General features: G+C 42.4%; 1 protein-coding gene across 2 annotated transcripts; it reads left to right on the top strand.

Moving 5' to 3' along the window:
• Window positions 1-1,035: 1,035 nt before the first annotated feature.
• On the top strand, window positions 1,036-18,976 carry gpd2 (glycerol-3-phosphate dehydrogenase 2 (mitochondrial)). Of its 2 annotated transcripts, XM_089001641.1 has the most exons (18): window positions 1,036-1,169; window positions 1,843-1,949; window positions 3,642-3,659; window positions 4,892-5,060; window positions 5,132-5,256; window positions 5,330-5,427; window positions 5,952-6,115; window positions 6,431-6,595; window positions 6,678-6,822; window positions 8,188-8,381; window positions 8,455-8,589; window positions 8,664-8,839; window positions 9,581-9,712; window positions 9,801-9,959; window positions 10,187-10,299; window positions 10,387-10,465; window positions 10,547-10,645; window positions 14,107-18,976. In XM_089001641.1, exons 2-18 carry the CDS (start codon window positions 1,848-1,850, stop codon window positions 14,230-14,232), a joined length of 2,199 nt encoding a protein of 732 aa, XP_088857767.1. In that variant the 5' UTR covers window positions 1,036-1,169; window positions 1,843-1,847; the 3' UTR covers window positions 14,233-18,976. The 2 variants fall into 2 exon arrangements, with proteins under 2 accessions (XP_088857767.1, XP_088857772.1); XM_089001646.1 differs by lacking the exon at window positions 3,642-3,659.
• The last annotated feature ends 68 nt before the right edge of the window (window positions 18,977-19,044 follow it).

The following is a 19,044-nucleotide window of genomic DNA, read 5'->3' as shown; positions in this document are numbered from 1 at the left end:
TCATTAAACCGGTCTGGTGGTGTGAGGTTCAATTTGGATCGTTCATACAATAGCCTGCTCAGGCAAAACAGGTTAGGCAACTTTCGCAATGCTGATGAGGGTCGTTATGCTGATGAGGTGATACCGGGGGGAGTGGGTGTAATAGGCCAATCGTTAGTCAGGAATGTAGGAACAATCAGTGGGGCCACAGGGGGGGGTCCCACGCCCCCCCCCCCCCCCCAACCTGAGAGTAGGGACCTATCATAGCTGTGTCCGGCGCCACCAGGTCTGGACATTAGGGATATATAAATGGGGCCGATACGACCAGTCAGACTTTAGTTCGCTGACGAAGCCTCTTGGATAGGAGGCGAAACGTCCGAAACCTTCACTTTTGTACAGATGACGGCTGAAGAAACCTTCTCATCGATGGACCACTCCTGTACGACTGAGAGCTTACACAGACGTAAAGAGGCACTATACAATTCCATTTGGGCTATTGTTCAAAGAGTTAATGGCTTGGGGGAAGAAGCTGTTTAAATGTCTGCTGGATTTGGTACGCATGGATCGGTAGCGCCTGCCTGAGGGGAGTAGCTGGAAAAGGTGGTGGGCAGGGTGCGGAGGGTCCAGTATGATTTTCCGCACCCTAGTTTGGAGTCTTGCAGTGTGCAAGTCCTCGAGAGTAGGTAGGGCGGTGCCAATTATTTTTTCCGCCGTCCTAACTGTCCGTTGAATCCGCCGTCCTAAGTGTCCGTTGAAATATAATGCAAGCAAAGTACAATATCGCACCGTCTCTTCTTTTCCTTGCGGCTTTTCCCTTCAAGGGGTCGCCGCAGCGTATAGCACAGTACTGGAATTGTTATTTTGAGAGTCATCTGACGAAAGACGACAGCTGGTGGCACTTGTCTCTTTATTATTACCCAGAAGAAGGACGCTGAGTGACTCGAGGACGCAGAGCTCTGCTCCGTTTGCGTATGTGAAGGAAGATCCTTTTTCTTGAACTACGATTGGACATAAACATCACACGGTCTTACTCTGATTGGTTTAGAGGTACGCCATTCCAGCATTACTCTACTTCCTGGTTGTTGCTGTCAAACTCAGCGACCGGACAGGCTCGGAAAACAACCGATGCTTCGGTCGCCGCCCTGCATCGCCCTGAGCAACTTTGAGTTAACCTCTGGAGAAGGCATTCGGTAAGTGGAAACCGCCTCACTTTTTTTTGTAAATAAAATAATTTATTTTCCCAGCCCGTTCATAGTACGTACGTGAAAAGGCGTCGTGCAGTTTGCTACCCAGGACTGTTATAACATTTGGTTTGTTGTTATTACGTGTGAACAAATAGCCTTTAAACTAAAAGCTACAACACACCATTAACGGTTAAGTTTTTGTCAATGTGCATGACAAGCCTTTTCCTCCTTTTTGTTTTAACACTATTTTATTCGTCAGTGCTGATTTCCCTCAAAGATCAAACTGGTCGGCATTTTTATCCACAGCACGATGTCCCGGCCCTCAATGTTCGAGAGTTTTTAACAGTCACATGTGATACATTACAGTACATTATAGCCCGCCCAAAACCGACCCTCCCATTTTTCGATGCTGACTCATAATGAGTGTGTAGGCTGATGTAAAAAGAAGGAGCAGTTTCATCATTGGCCCCCATCAATAAACTCAGTGACTTATGTACATGTGTGGATGAGCCAGCTCCTCCAGCATGTTCGTCCTCCCTGGGGCTCATGACTGTCATAACACAAATACAAACAAAGTATTCATTTTCATTTTTATTGTTGAAACAGAACAGCCTGGCTCACCTCCTTCATGCACTACTCTGTCCAGTCGACGTCTTATAACACATTGCTCTTTCCACAGGCAATATGGCGTTCAGGAAAGCCCTCAAAAGGACAACTATTTTAGGCGGCGGGGCTGTCGCCACCCTTTTTGGCCTGTCACAGTTCATAGAGTATAGGAAGAAGCAGGTAAGTTCTTATTTAACATTACTGTTAAAATTATGCGGTGAACAGTCTCCCATGGCATGTTGTATCAGGATTTTGGAATGTCTTTCATACCTCAAGGATGTAAAGAACCCCATATACTGTATTTTACCGATGCTGCTCACATAGCAGCTTTCACTTAAATATTGCTGTAATGTGTTCACTCAATATTCCCTGATTAAAATTTAAAGTAACTGTATAACTTGTTGGAATTATTTGAGGTGTGGCTAAATAGGTGGCTCGTTGCTCACAGGCCGCCTTCGTATAGGCCTAATGTCACTGATTTACCAATAAATCACCTTCCATGTATTTTATGAACAATGTGTGTGCTTACGTTGTGAAGAATTAAGAACAGCCTGCTCCACTTGTGATGAATCCACCTCTGGTTATGGATGACCTGTTTTTTATAAACAGATTGTCTTGTTCCCAAAAATTTGAAAGAAAAACATCCTCGATGTGTTCAAAATTTTCATGTTTTGATCCATTTTGGTATGGACACACTGAAGGATCATTTGAGATTGGATCTGTGCATTGAGTGCTATGAGTAAATGATTTCTGTTTTCTATGTTAATTAGCCCTCAGAATTGCTCAGAGGAACTGGGTAATTGCTTAGAATACTAAGAAAGCAGAGTGGAAGTGCCGCGTGTCACATGCTTATTAACATTTTTTTTGTTATTAGTCCACAGAATTACTCTTAAGAAAAGGAAAAACACTGGAAATAGTGTTAGTTGGTAGCCAATTACGGTGGTAGTTGTATGTATGGATTTAAAGGTTTAATTATTGTTGAATGACACACCATTGTTTACATGTATACTGCTGGACCACAATTCATAGGACATTTTGGCCCAGAACATGAGCAGTACAAATGTAAGCCAAAGTCAAGGATGTTGCTAGAATTTGCTCAACAATTTTCAGAAATGGAGTTTCCACTGTTTATTTCATTTGTCATTGTTGGGTTATTTTTTATCGTTCGCCCTTGGTTCATTGCTTCGACGGGTGTAGATGGAGATCGATGGTTAAATCATCAGGGAGCCAGGTCTTGAACAGAAAGTTGATTTAATTGGGAGAACACGGGCATTGTGGTGCGGACGGAGGAGCGAGCATGGAGAGAGAGAGAGACGAACGGGCTGCAGGAGTATTTATGCGGCGCATAGTAATGACGCGACGGGATGTGACGTAATGAAAATGCGACATCGTGTAGGCAAGATATGACGTATGAGGAAGTTCAAAATGTAAACAAAAACTACAGAGCGATGTTTAGAGATGTTTGTATGGCGAATTACCCTAACAGTCATTTTCACCTTTGTCCATTATATACATTTCTACTTCATGTGCTCATCTTGTGTATAACTTTCTAAGATGCTGTCAAAGCAGCCCCATGTTGTATAAATAAACATGCCCTCCCGTCCATGCAGCGAGACTAAGTCGTTATGGGGGCACCTTGTGGATCATTCCCAATCGACAACACTTTTAGCTATAGTGTCCAGCCTTGACACTTTCCTCATCTTTATTTGAGAAGGACAAGCAGATGTGTTTCCCCTGACCTTTGACCTGGCATTGACCTATATGTGAATACCCACAAAGATACATACCGGACTTTATTTAACTGTGCCTGCTAATATGAATTTTGTTTGTGTCCTGTTGCAATAATGTCTTCTCATGCCTGTTGCCGCCCAGCCAACCAAGAATGGATTGGTAAGAAAGAAGCCAATGTTGATGAAATCTAATCATTTCCACAGTAGTTGGTAATCATGCATGCCTCTAATCCCAGTAATTCTAATCCCTAGTATTTAGCTCTATGGTGGTATTTTTCATTTATCATCACAGAGAGACAATAATTTGCAAGTCAAATGCTGCATGTGGTCTCAAACACCTTGATGCAATCATTAAGATGGAGCAAGGGAAAAAAAAAGAATAAATATTTCATTAGAGGTGAACTGGCACGCCCTGGTGTCATAGGTGAATTGTTGTTGTGATTATGACTTCAAATCATTCCCTAATCAAATGCAGAACATGGTTGGCTGCAATCCTTTGTTTGGTGGGCTTTTCAGATATAAGTACTATACTGCATGTTGCAGGAGGTTGGATCATCGGCCAAGCCCTGACCCCACAGTGCATGGTCTTACTTTGAAACACATTATGTAAATCAAGAATAAAGTCTGCATTTTCAACTGTACTTCAGTTGAAAACCATGAGGAGAACACATGCACACAATCACCACTTCGCAGGAACATTAACGCCCAAACAGTGTTAAGTTTTCCTGACATGCCTGCCTGCATTGGAGGAAGAAAACATTTCAACCCCCCATATGTGAACCCCTCAACTCTATTGTTAAAAAAATCACTTAACATCTGTTGTGTGTTACTTAATGATGCAAGTACATAAGGATATGGAAAACTACATTAAAATGTTGACTTTTGAGTCAGACATAATTAAAACTGCTGCAACAATGGACACGTTTTGGTAGTGCTCATCACGTGTATCTGTTAATACCCATGAAGAATGTCTATATAAAGTATTGCGTTTATTGTTTATTATATGACGTAATGAATGAATGGCATTTTCACAGGGTAGGCTGTGCACCTCCATACCATATGCTCATGTTAATCCAGGGTGGGGCACTAAGCAAATTGAATGTGAATCTGAATTAATCTCTTTATCTTCAATAGCAAGTAGAAATAAGAGCTTTGCTTTTGTCTACAGAACTTTAATGGCTTGTATCAATTCACTGGATAGCAAATAAATGCACACTCTAACCTTAGTGTTTGTAGTGTCTTTCTCATGTTAATATATCTCGGGCAAATTGCAAGTACAATACCAGACATTTCCAAACAGAATTACAAATAATATCCCCTCAGACATAAAAAGCATCAAATCAAAAAACCAGAGCATGGAATAATTTCCCTGCTTGTCTTCGTCATACCCAGGTTCGGTTATCGCACGTAGCGGCAGAAGCAGAGCTGAGGGCTCCTTTTGCAGACGAGCTTCCCTCAAGACAGGCCCAGCTTGCCACACTCAAAAACAAAGAATTTGATATCCTGGTCATTGGAGGTGGAGCCACGGGTGTCGGCTGTGCCTTAGACGCTGTCACACGCAGTAAGACCCCTCAGCACATCCAGCACAATATTGGAATGGTTATATTGAGCATTGTTCTCTGGTGTTTATAGATCTTAATACTGCTCTTGTCGAGAGGAACGACTTCTCTTCCGGGACGAGCAGCCGTAGCACCAAACTCATTCACGGTGGAGTCCGCTACCTCCAGAAGGCTATTATGAAACTGGACTATGAGCAGGTTTCGAGTGGACCTCGTCACTTTTCTTCTTTGGTTTCGCAGAGATTTCATGATTCATATGTTTCTGCGACAGTACATGATGGTGAAAGAAGCCCTTCACGAGCGAGCCAATCTCCTTGAGGTTGCACCTCACCTGTCAGCGCCACTTCCCATCATGCTGCCTGTTTACAAGTAAGTCACCGAGCCACACTGCACAAGACTGTTAAGACTGTCTTTCCCATTCCGCCCAAATGGTTGGTTTGTCCGCTGGGAATTTGTGTAAACGTACACCTTCTTTATGCGTGTTATCGTAATTGGCTGCCACACAACGATTCACCATCACGTTATTTATGTTGCTTTCCTTCTAATTTCGCGCTCAACACGGTGTTTTCAGACTAAACAAGGTACCAAAAATGCACTTGAAATATCCTGTGTATCGCTTTCTCGCTCAATCCACAATGTCAACAAACAACAACGAGGGAGGCCTGCCTCAGGGAGTTCTCAAAAACTCAAAAACAAGACCCCTTGAATATTCAGCGCGAATTTCAAAAAATAAAAATATAGCTATATGCGGTGGAATCTTTGTAAAATGCGGTCAGTAGAAGTTATTTGAAGTGATTTTACAAATTATGGGCGCAACTATGCCGGGAGGTGCCTGTTGTCCTTTAAATGTGCCTCTCATGTAGTTTCCCCATTGTTTGTATCGGTTGTCCTAGATGGTGGCAGCTTCCGTATTACTGGGCAGGCATTAAGATGTATGACCTGGTGGCTGGCATCCAATGTTTAAAAAGCAGTTACGTTCTTACTAAGACCAAAGCTCTGGAGTTCTTTCCCATGCTAAAGAAGGACAAGCTGGTGGGAGCCATTGTCTATTATGATGGTAAGTGTCACTTTTTGTTGTTGCTTCTTTCACCTTCTTTTTTTCCCACCAAAATCACTTCTGTTCCCCACCAAGCATACTGCCAGGCTGCATTGATAGGTTTACTGTGGTTGCATTTTTTGCTTCAGTTGGTCCGTGTATAAGAATCATGTATCTGTCTTCTGCCTCTCGGCAACTAATGTGTTTTAGCCATTACATTTAATGTAGCTCGGTGATAAGATTTCTCATCCACCTTTTGTAATATTATTTTTTTAAATATTATTATTATTATGCTTATTTTGGAATCTTCAAACCTGCGACACTGTCGCCCTACAGGGCAACACAATGATGCCCGTATGAACCTAACCATCGGTCTCACGGCTGCCCGCTATGGTGCCGCCATGGCCAACTACACTGAGGTGATTCACCTTCTGAAGAAAAAGGACCCACTGACTGGCAGTGAGAAGGTGTGCGGGGCACACTGCAGAGACGTACTCACAGGTGGGAAAAGATTGCAACATGTGCAGAAGAAAACCATTGTGCTGTTGATCACGTGACATCAGTCACCGATTACTTGTTAAAGGAGAGGAATTCAATATCAAGGCCAAATGTGTAATCAATGCCACTGGGCCTTTCACTGACTCCGTCAGGAAGATGGATAGTCAAGAAATCCAAAACATCTGCCAGCCCAGCGCCGGCGTGCACATCGTCATCCCCGGCTACTACAGGTGTGTTACATGATATATGCAATGTGATTTTAACTCACCTGACTGCTGATTTTGCTCTTCAGTACAGTGGTTGTGTTTTTGACAGTAGATAAGAGGGTAAAAAATGAGTAAATGAATAAATGAATGGGTAGGTGGTTAAGCAGGTAGGTAGATGAGCCCTTTGAGCTCTCACTTGTTAGGAAACAATGATATTTCTGTGTAAGCTCTCAGTCGTACAGGAGTGGTCCATCGATGAGAAGGTTTCTTCAGCCGTCATCTGTACAAAAGTGAAGGTTTCGGACGTTTCGCCTCCTATCCAAGAGGCTTCGTCAGCGAACTAAAGTCTGACTGGTCGTATCGGCCCCATTTATATATCCCTAATGTCCAGACATGGTGGCGCCGGACACAGCTATGATAGGTCCCTACTCTCGGGTTGGGGGGGCGGGGGACCCCTCCCTGTGGCCCCACTGATTGTTCCTACATTCCTGACTAACGACTGGCCTATTACCCCCACTGCCCCCGGTATCACCTCATCAGCATAACGACCCTCATCAGCATTGCGAAAGTTGCCTAACCTGTTTTGCCTAAGCAGGCTATTGTATGAACGATCCAAATTGAACCTCACCCCACCAGTCCGGTTTAATGAAGGATTTAGTTGTTTTATAAGAATCGCTTCTTTTACGCCCCTTTCAAACCATCTATGTTCTTTCGCTAAGATTTTAACCTCATTGTCGTCAAATGAGTGGTTGCTAGCTTTTAGGTGCAAATGTACTGCCGATTGAGGCCCACTAGTATTATCCCTGCGATGTTGATGTCAAAAAAAGACTTTATCAAGCAATGCTGATGAGGGTCGTTATGCTGATGAGGTGATACCGGGGGCAGTGGGGGTAAGAGGCCAGTCGTTAGTCAGGAATGTAGGAACAATCAGTTGGGCCACAGGGAGGGGTCCCCCGCCCCCCCCAACCCAAGAGTAGGGACCTATCATAGCTGTGTCCGGCGCCACCATGTCTGGACATTAGGGATATATAAATGGGGCCGATACGACCAGTCAGACTTTAGTTCGCTGACGAAGCCTCTTGGATAGGAGGCGAAACGTCCGAAACCTTCACTTTTGTACAGATGACGGCTGAAGAAACCTTCTCATCGAAACAATGATATTCAATCATAGTTGTGTTAAGTTCATCCTGTCTACTTGTTATCTAATTTACAACCGTTTCTTTTCTTATAGACAGTGGCTTTCTTAGATGTTCAATTACCTTACTTGTTGCAAGGCGGAACTGTATGCCGAAACATGTAAGGTAATTGAACACCTAAAAAGCCACGGTTTAAGAAAAGAAAGTCTTGTAAGTTAGATATTCAATCATGTTTCTAAATTTTGGCTCACAGCCCTGACAACATGGGTCTGTTGGATCCCGCCACAAGTGACGGTCGAGTCATTTTCTTTCTGCCTTGGGAGAAGATGACCATTGCTGGAACCACAGACACTCCCACCAATGTGACAGCCCACCCCATCCCTGGGGAGGACGATATCAACTTCATCCTGAGGGAAGTTCGAAACTATCTCAGCCCTGACGTGGAAGGTAGAAATGACGGCTCGGTCAGAGGCAAGAGTATCAGGCTGAATGTAAGTGATAATTTGTTTGTTGCATGCAGTGAGACGAGGCGATGTATTGGCCGCATGGAGTGGAATCCGTCCCTTGGTGACGGACCCCAACTCCAAAGACACTCAGTCCATCTGTCGTAACCACATTGTCAGCATCAGTGACAGCGGACTGGTCACCATTGCAGGTCAGCTTGTTTTTGCTTGAAATACTGAGCAGTTCATTTGTTTGGGTTGATTTCAGCAGCCGTTGTGTCTGCAGGTGGCAAGTGGACCACCTATAGATCCATGGCTGAAGAGACTCTGGACGCCGCTATTAAAGAACATGGCCTCTCAGCTGAAAAATGCAAGACTGTAGGCTTGATGTTAGAGGGTTCCAAAGGCTGGACGCCAACACTTTACATCCGTCTGGTGCAGGACTACGGCTTGGAACAGGAAGTAGGACACATTAATTTGTTCTTAAGTGGGTTTCAAATGCTAACGTTTACATGTGGTGCCCCTCTAAAATATTGAATGGCTTCAATTTACCAGTCGGGATACCACAGAACCAAAACATTATCAGACGCATCGTCTTGGTGAGAAATTTAGAAGCAGCCGTCTTATGAAATATTGACTGCTTGCATGTTGAAGTGGAACGACTGGCATTAATCAGAATCAGAATCATCTTTATTGCCAAGTATGTAGAACACACAAGGAATTTGTTTCTGGTTGAACACGCTGCACTAGTATCATCAATGTTGACGATATTTCCGCTCCACTAAAGACTTGACACAAAAAGAGGCTGTATGCTCAACAATTCATTAGTATTCAGTCCATCAGATCCATTGATTCTCATCAACTACATGTACAGCCGCTATCCTCCCATTAAATTTAGTAGAACATTGTTTCAGTCGCGGAAAGTGCTCATGCAGTCCACTTAGTCCTTATTAAACTGCTCAATGCCTGTGCCAAACACTTTTCAAAGGTCAGTGCTGATGTTTGGACAGTGTTTGCCCTTTTGCATGATGGGTAAGCCAACGATCTGAATAGCAAAAGGCTGTTCCGTATTCTTTAAACGAGACATCTTTAAACGAGAAATCTTGACTCCCCCCCAGAAAATCCACCATTCTTGTCTGCAACTGTAACACCTGAAAGAAAGGTAAACTTCATTCTCAAACCAGACATTTTGTGTTTGCTTAGGTGGCACAGCATTTGGCCTCTACATATGGAGGGAAGGCATTTGACGTGGCCAAGATGGCGCTGGTCACAGGGCAAAGGTGGCCAATAGTTGGGAAAAGGCTGGTGTCGGAGTTTCCATACATTGAGGCAGAGGTGAAGTGGGATGGCATGCAAATGTTCACTTTTTGATAAGCCCTCTGTCGTCGATATCTTTGTGATATGGACGTGTTGTGTCTCGCAGGTGCTGTACGCAATCAAAGAATACGCCTGCACTGCCATTGACCTCATTGCCCGACGAACGCGATTGGGCTTCCTGAATGTGCAGGCAGCCGACGAAGCCCTCCCACGTATTGTGCAGATCATGGCCAAAGAGTTGGGCTGGAGCCAGGAGCGCAAAACGGTCTAGAAAACAGCAAATAATTTGATTTGAAAAATGTTTTGAGTTCTTCCTTGGTTTTCTATCAGAACACAATAGGGAAGTCCACACCCATGATCCTCTTTTGAGACTTTTATGATACACATGTAAACTGAGCCTTTATAGGCAAGCAAAGGAGGCAGCTCCTTCAGCAGTCAGAAAAAAAAAATAAAGATCTCAGCACAATCGTGATTGATTCTGTTCAAATCTAGGCCGAACTGGAAGCAGCCAAGAAGTTCTTGTACCATGAGATGGGCTACAGATCTCGCTCCGAGCAGTTGACTAAGACCTCTGAAATGACCCTGGACAACCAGGAAGTAACCAGGTAGAAGCACTTAGTGGCCAAAAGTCTGCTAGAAACTCTGACTCAGACATTAAGGACTAATGTGGCCAACTTTAATGTGGTTCGCAGATACAAGAAGCGCTTTCACAAGTTTGACAAAGAACGCAAAGGTTTCATCACCACAGTGGATGTACAGCAAGTCCTTGATGTGAGTTCTCACTTCCCTGACGATCATTTTTCATCTTCACCGCACCTGAGCCAAGATTCCTAACTGTGTTCCTCTCTATAGAGTATCAATGTGCACATTGATGAGAACGCCCTCCATGAAATTCTTAACGAGGTGGACGTCAATAAGAATGGACAAATTGAAATTGATGAATTCCTTCAGGTACGTAAAGGCCCGTGATTGTGCTTGCAGGGATGTATACTGAATTCACCCCCCCCCCCCCCCCGAACTGTGACAATCTGTCATTTTCTGTGAGGTTGCATTCCATGCTCCTCTTTTCAGCAGCGAACATGAAAACGAGAGCAAAGGGTGTTTGTGGGCTTGAGGCTTGCTGTACACAGCAGGTGTGAAATCTCCTCACCTTTGAAGCTCATTAGGACAGAGAATGTGTGACAGGTATAATGAGGGCTCCCGCCTGTATCAGTTGCTAAATTAGTTTCTCACTTTGCTTTTAGGTGAAAAAAGAGATTCATAATGAGGGAGTATGAAGACAGTTGGTGCTTTTGTCTTCATTAGCATGAGCTGTTCTTGAGCACCTATCCGGTTAGACTCTCCAGGGGATGGCAGTATTTTATAGTGATGTTTTCCCTTTTTGAGGGACAGGGGGACTTTAATTTTTTTTTGTAAATCCTGTTCTTAAATGTCAGTGTTTGTTTGTACTCATGTGACCACCCTGCTCATGGCTGATTTAGAGATTGCAAACAGGTAGTGTATGCTATGTCTTGTTGGACGTTAAAGGAGTGATCCATTCACCTGACTTGGGCGTGGGCAGCATGTGATCGGTTCCCACTCAGTGAGAGTGCGGATGTGGGTGTGAATGGTTGTTTGTCTCTACATCTGCCCTGTGAATGGCTGCCGACCAGTTCGCGTATCGGGGTGTAGTCCGCTTCGTGCCTGTAGTCAGCTGGCATTGGCTCCAGCACCAACCCGCCCTCTGGGACATTTTTCAGGATACGTGGTGTTGAAAATGGATGGATGGATGGATGGATGGATGGATGGATGGTTTGAATGTAAGAATGGGTAAAAGCCTTCATCAACTTTTAACCCTGGTGACTAATATGGATGGAGGGAAATAACTCACTCGGAATGTATCTGTGATGTTTTAAAGCTGCACTGGGCATGGCGTCAACCATACAACAGCTGTGAAATTAGTCATGTTCATTTGAACAGTCATTTTATGTAGTTAATATTTCCTAAAATCATTCTAGTTTGGGAAAGTCGTTCACACCACTGTCTGTTGCGTGTCAAATTTCTAAAATAAATTCATTTTACTTTACCGGGACCCTAACAGGATTTTGTACTTTCACACTTTACCTTTTGGTCTTGTTTAATTCTCATAATCATGCCAAAACAGTTATTGTAATTGTACATCAGTGTAAATGCAAATCAATCTGGAAAACCAAGAAGTTACAATCGTTCTTATGGTTTGGTTGCGATGAAAAAGTATAGTAATCCGATCTTTCTAATCGTTCACAAATATGTGAGCCATCATGTACAGTGCTATACAGTATCTGTCACTTATCTGTGTGTCCCAAAAACTCGCTGGAGCTCTGCTTGCTGGTTGACTTTTTACAGCGTTTCAGACGGTGTTGTTAGTGCTTGAAACCAGCAGGGTGTCTAAGTCACGAGTGGAAAAACCTGGTAACAATTTGCAGCTTAACAAAAGCAAAACTGAGTAAAGAAAATTTCCTGTATTTTCCAGTGTATGAGGTGCACCTAAAAGCTTCCATTTTCTTCAAAAGATGATCCTGCATCTTATATGGCAGTGCACCTTATATGTGAAATAATATTGACGCAAAACACGTCTTGCAATGGCCGTCAGCAGCCACCGACTCCATTTCCCCCTGTAGAATAAGTAATGCATAACCCCAGCCTCTACTGTAGCGCCGTATAATATGGTGTACCTTATATTTGGAAAACATTTTTCATTTATTGAAGGTGCGCCTTATAGTCCGGTGCGCCTTATATACAGTGATGTGCGGTGAGGTTCATGGCTGGTGAGGCACTGACGTCATCACAGTCAGTTTTACAAACACATGAACTCCACAGAGGAGCTTATTCACCATTTGATTGGCAACAGTTCACGTGTTTTGTTTAACATGTCATGTCAGCATTCTTTATATACTGTATACAAACTGTAGCATAGAAAAAAAGAATAAAAAAACGTTATTATCATGTTACCTTTACTTATAAATGTCCAAGTCTCTTTGTCTCAATGGAGATCACTGCCAGTGAAGAAAGTCGTCCTTGATCAGTCCTGTTCCGACTGTATGTTTTCAGTATTTTCAGTGCTGAGAATGACCGCTCCACTGATACTGTAGTAGCTGGAACAGTGAGCACGACCTGGAGCAACTTTGTCACTTCAGGAATACTCTCAATGAGATCATTCTTGGCCAAAAAGCTGAGAATTTGTCCAGGAGATTTACATTCATCCCTCACCGTTTGTGAGCTATACAGTCCGGTGTTGGTCTTCCTTTAATTATTATCTCCTGCTTCGATTGAAAGTCCAGTTTAGAAAATTCTTTCAATTTACATATGTACTCCACCATTCTGAAAATAAGGCCGAGCAACACGAAAAAATGACTGGATGGCTGCACTTAACTTGCTGTTTCCTGTAGCTTGCTCTCACTAATTCTATTATTCTGCAGCCGAGGAGTCGCAAGAAGAATCTCTAATCACCTGCGCCCTCTGTCATGAGGCGGGAGAACTATGTGCCCCACCTATGCACACATTGATGAAAATAAAATAAACACTGTAGTACAGTGTTTAGAATGTACAGTGACTCTACAGTATATACACCATCTAAACTGTAGACATTTAGTTCATATACTAAAAGCTTTTGAACACTTTCGTAGCGATATGCATAGGGACAGCAATGCGGTCTCACTGCAGAGCAAGCCAGCACAGTTAGCATAGTCGTTGCGCAATCCATGGTGAGGCTCAGCCGGCTACTGCCTCACCGCTCGTCTCCACTTTTGAACGGTAAATGTGAAAATTCAGCGATTTTGAAAAAAAATCCAAAAATGGTGAAGTTAAATAGAAAAGAACGTTCAAGTATTAATCACTAAATAAATATAACTTTTTAATTTATTTTGTCATTTGATATTTCCATGATGATAGGTAAGGCACAGCCTCACCTGTCTCCCCTGACTGCACGTCACTGCTTATATAAGGAAAAAATTTTTCATTCATTGAAGGTCCGCCTTATAGTCCGGTGTGCCTTGTATAGAGAAAAAGTCTGAAAATACACCATTCATTGGGGGTGCACCTTATACTCCAGTTCGCCTTATACACTGGAAAATATGGTACCCACTGGTTGGATGTCACAGGGAGGGCACAAGCCAGTCCTTTCTGAAAAACAGACGATCAATTGGTTCATATCAAGGCATGAGACTCCAGACGGAGGTGACATATTTGAGGTGGTTGTCATGGCTTCACGTTCTACCCTGTTCACCTTTAACACACGAGGAACAACAACCAAGTCGGCAGGTGTTGGGTTCATTGAAGCACGTCAAGGTGGTCGGACCGCTCTTGCATGTACCGTATAGCGACTGAATATTTTTCCTTCTGGTGTCACCTGTGTATATACTCACGCTCTTCATCTTTTGTCATCTGCCAATTAGTTGATGAGTGCCGTCAAGAAGGGCCAAGTGTCTGACAGTCGCTTGGCTATCTTGATGAAGTCAGCCGAAGAAACGCTTGAGAAGAGGGGCCCGGTGACGGTGGACCGAAGCGGAGGTGGAGTCTGAACTCCACCGCCTCCTCTCGTGAAGGTCTGCTGTCAACGATCACATTTGAATGACAATGCAATCAGGGAGGCGATGGCGTGAATTTGGCCAAATCAACAGCAAACAGGGGCAACTCCTGACTCTGTTTTGGGCTGAAATACAATCCAATGATTGAGACTTGTTTTCCTGAGCCGCCTATTTGTCTGCGTGTGTTGATTGGTTTTGAGCATCAGGGGCCTCCAATTTTCCCCGGTGTACAATGTGACTGTTTATAGAATCATTTTTTAATCAAATAATTTCATATTTCTACATTTATATCTATTTAACACTCCTTTTTTTAAACTCGTTACTGATTGTCACGTAAACTCTGGAATCTCGAGCTTTCTTCTAGTTGCCCACAATGTTTTCTTTTCTTTTCTTTTCTTTTTTATTCACTTGGAACATTTGATTGATTTGAATCACAAGAAAACTATACGCAAAGACCTTGATTTAAGAAACTATTAGCATAAGCTGTAAAAATTGTGGGGAAAAAATCTTATTGGGTGAAACGGTTAACCCACAACTGTTGGGTGCTGATCTAATGTTTAGGCTATTGATACCGGGTACATTGGGTTGACGATTTGGCCCAGGATGATGGGTTGGCTTTTAAATGTGTCGGGTTTTAAATGTGCCCCCCAAGAGGCACACTTTTCCCATTAAACTTGGATTTGATGATAAAGTGCAGTTTCATGTGTATATATACACAATCCTTTGAAAGGTTGGACACATATTCTTGAGCTATTGAATCAGAAACTGTAGATTACGAGCCTGATTGTCAAGAGGCTGTGCCAATTCAAACACAAGACACTGTAGGTCATCAAAGTAAGACGTGTCTGATTGTTTCTGAACTCTGTGTTACAATCACAGCATTGTCTTGTACAAGTACTTCAACACCTGTATTTGCAGCCTTTTTGGTGCAAGAGAGACTTTTTAAGAATGTCCTGCAAGCTGAAGGTGCATAACTTGGTCAACATTTCCCATAACACCTGCAAACCTCCACTGATACTGATGTTTACAGGTTTTGGCCTTTAGTTGTACTGTTTCTGCACTTCTTTAAACATATTTATGTATGTATTTTTTTTTAATGAAAGCACTTCACATGAGATATTTACCGAGTTGCAATGAACATACTGTACATGTATTTACATTTGTTGCAAAACTGGGTTGAAAAGGGATTCTATATTTGTATTTAGTAAAATGACATGCTCATGTACTCCCAACTATCGCCCTTTTTTCTTTTTGGAAGTGGTGTTTGTGTAAAGTCTGCGTTATGCTGAGAATGATGTGCTACATTTCAACAAGTCTGAGCACAATCGATGTTCATTATTATGAAAGAAGGAATGTTGGATTTTTTTGCCTTGTCAGGTTGAGACAAAGCCACTGCTCAATGCTGCCATGGTAATTTACAAGGGGTTTATGGTGTCCCTTGTCATGTCAAGTTTCAATAATTTAACTGTAGAAGCTCACAATTGAGTTGAAAATATATTCTTGGATGTGGTTTATTAATCGACTTGGCCCTCAAATTCTTATGTCAACATGTGCCTCTCTGAATTGTGATGCCGCCCATCTGTGCATTTTATGACTGTCCAGACATTAGTTTTGTCTTCCATATTTTCACAGTGAAGAAACCATCAAACTGCCAATGATGCCTATCAACTATAGCTCAAAGCAAGCTCGTCTTAAATGTGCATCTGATGTTCGATTGTGTCTGTTGGGATGAAATTACATCTTTAACTTGGTTCTCAAAGAGAATCATGTTCCGAGTTCTTTTTTTCCCCCCACTGTACTAAAAAATACTTTGAGTGAGTATTCCTAAGAGGCAACACAATTATGGAATTAAATGTATCTCGTTGCTCAAAAAGTTTTGTTCTCTGATATCATTCCCGCTGGGCAACAGGTGATGCGCCGTCATGTGAACATGCCAGCATCTACAGCAGGGGTGTCAAAGTCATTTTTTGCCGCGGGCCACGTTGTAGTTATGGTTTCCTCTCGAGGGCCGTTATGTATTTAGGGAACCCATTAGAATGTTTAAATCCCTTCAAATATTACATATAGAGCACACAGCAAATTAATGAATAACTCGTTTTCAAATCTGAAGTCAAGAATAATGACTTTTATTGTGGTTGACATCCAAAAATATGAAATTTTGGCTCAGATTTTAGCAATCATCATGGAATTTAACAAGTTTGATTTGCTTTCGCGGGCCGAAAAAAATGTGGTGGGCCGGATTTGGCCCGCGGGCCTTGACTTTGACACCTGTGATCTACAGTGCTGCGAGAATTAAAAAGTACTTTCTCATTTATTTAATGGTTGGTGATGGATGATGATTGTCAAAAAGTGCATTTTCACTTTGCAGTTGCTAAGATAAATTAATCATTTTAATAGTTGATCAACAATTTCCCATAAAAGATGGTGATCATTTTGTGCACCATGATCCAGATATAATGCATTATATGAGCACCTCTATTGCAAAATGTAATAAGATGACAAAAATGTTTAATTGATTTTTTAAAACAATTTATAGAACTGATGAATTTATTGTGACTGTGCTGCACTCAAATGATCAAATAAATAACATACAGTATTGCAGGATTCCCGTGCTTAAAGCCATGGCTCTTGGAAAAGTAAATTTGACTTGAGGAGTTAAGGAGGCTGAATATCGTTACATGTTTTCAAATGTGAAATAAGTCTAAATATCATATTTTACAAGGCAATGGTAAATATGTTGATGATTGTACTAATACATTGGGATTTGTTTTCCTATGGATTTTTGAAAGCATTGGAAAATACCTGATCAGGTTGCATCTGAACAAAATATTCTGAGGTGCATACAAGTGCAGGGACATGCATGCGAAACAGTGGGCCTTTTCTCATGAAAGGTCACGCCAAGATTTGAGTGACAGCTTTTAGTCCTCCGATTACAGTTTGCCACAGATGCGATCGTGTTTTTCGCTCTTTTCTTGGGAAGTGCCGGAAGCGTGTGGAAGCGATTCAATGAAATGAATCACGGAACAAATCTGCTAGTTGTGTGTTCGCGAATGATTTCACACTTGAGGTCTGGGCACACTCAATAGAAGGATTGCTCCACAATATGACTATGGTAAGCTTTGCTTGGCAGTTCAGTATTATACTAAATGGTAAGTTGAAAAATCCTAGCTCAAGTTGCACTGTCAAATTTTTGAGACACTAAGAGGAAGATGAGAAAACACCTAGGGAAATGCAACAGTCTCAGATTTATGGTTTGAACCTTTCAGATAACTGCTGTGGAAGCCGTTCTGCAAGGTGTCTTGACATTTACCTGCATCACACACACTGGCTCTCCGCCTCCTCGCCTATCATCAAAACGGCTCACCAAAGGCTCGAACATCAATAGGTGTCTTCATTCTGACAAAGTGGGCCTTTTGGTGTTAAACGGTGACAGACACGAAATAGATCATAATTTGAGTATTTGTTTTATGCATTAAAAATGAAGCAGTCTGTATTATATTTACTTTAGAATCTAGAATCTATCTTTTGAAAGATTGCTCCCCACATTATTCCTCTCATTGCAAGGTGTGCTGTAACAATGGTCCTCTTCACACTGGAATGTGAACAATGTCACTGCATGGCCTCATGTGAGTTGTGATACGTATTTGGAAGTACTTGAATTGAAACCTTTTGTAATTGCTATCCTTTAATTCTCTAGAGCGTTGAACCTCACAAAAGACTGGGAGATACTGGAGTAAGGTTTATGTTTTACAGCAAAGGGATGGCAGGACTTTGGCTTCGGAATAAAATGGGCACGGTCCAAGTCTCACTGTGGACTATAGAAATGGCAACTAATCGATGGAGAGATGCAAGTTTGTATTCTTACTGCTACCACGGTGCCCTTGAGCATGACACCAAGACCCCGTCCCATACCTTAATCTCGGAGACTAAACACTGTTCACATACTGCATTGTCTTGTCTTCTAGTGTGTGTCATCTTTTTACCTTTCGTGTTTCCACCAACATACATCAAACATGCAGTCTTTAACATTTTAGTCATACTTTCCGTACAGCTCTACTGTACTCAGTTGTTGTCCTTTTTCAAAGCCACTCCTTTTGTCATCCTTCCAACAAACACACTTAGAGTTCTTTGAATAGCAGAGAGAAGGATGTTGTAACAAACTGTATGTCACATTCAATTCTCATGAATGAGCTGCTGCGATATGATTCAGTCACTTGATCGATCTTTTGTCTTTCCTCCATATTGCCACTTAGAAATTCCTTCTCACCATCATTTAGGCTGACAGACTGTGCTATTTTGTTGTGTGGATGAGCATTGAACTGCCCCTTGCTTCAGACACCTTCACTCAAGCCCCCTTTTCCTGTTCTTTGTGTTCCATATTATGTGGAGGGTAACGACAGAAGGCAGTGGTGAGACAAAAAGCAAAATAGAGCAGGAACCTATTTTGTATTTAAGAAGGTCATGAAATGCCCGCGGTGTCTGATCTTCTGCTGAACTCTGATCTCCGGCTGGCATTTTCCACTATTCAAATGAAGCAGAAATATGCATCCTATTGAAAACATGCCTGTGGACTATGGAATCTCTCCCTCTGAGAGAGAGAAGGGCGGGGGTGAGATACAGTATAAATAGTTATGCACACACACACACACACACACACACACACACACACACACACACACACACACACACACACACACACACACACACACACACACACACACACACACACACACACACACACACACACAAAGATAAGCAAAACCTATAATTTAATAGCACTTTTTTTTAATTTAGAATATCAACCGA

The sequence above is a fragment of the Hippocampus bargibanti genome, linkage group LG01 (genome assembly GCF_051943395.1).
Source record: "Hippocampus bargibanti isolate YZ-2025 linkage group LG01, ASM5194339v1, whole genome shotgun sequence".
Taxonomy (NCBI): domain Eukaryota; kingdom Metazoa; phylum Chordata; class Actinopteri; order Syngnathiformes; family Syngnathidae; genus Hippocampus; species Hippocampus bargibanti.
This window is presented reverse-complemented; position numbering and strand designations above follow the sequence as displayed.

Excerpts from the sequence above, each read along its gene's own strand:
- gpd2 (XM_089001641.1), top strand. The coding sequence starts at position 1,848 with ATGGCGTTCAGGAAAGCCCTCAAAAGGACAACTATTTTAGGCGGCGGG. Across the intron at positions 5,428-5,951 it reads ATCATGCTGCCTGTTTACAA|ATGGTGGCAGCTTCCGTATT; the intron begins GTAAGTCACCGA and ends CGGTTGTCCTAG. Across the intron at positions 8,840-9,580 it reads ACTACGGCTTGGAACAGGAA|GTGGCACAGCATTTGGCCTC; the intron begins GTAGGACACATT and ends GTGTTTGCTTAG.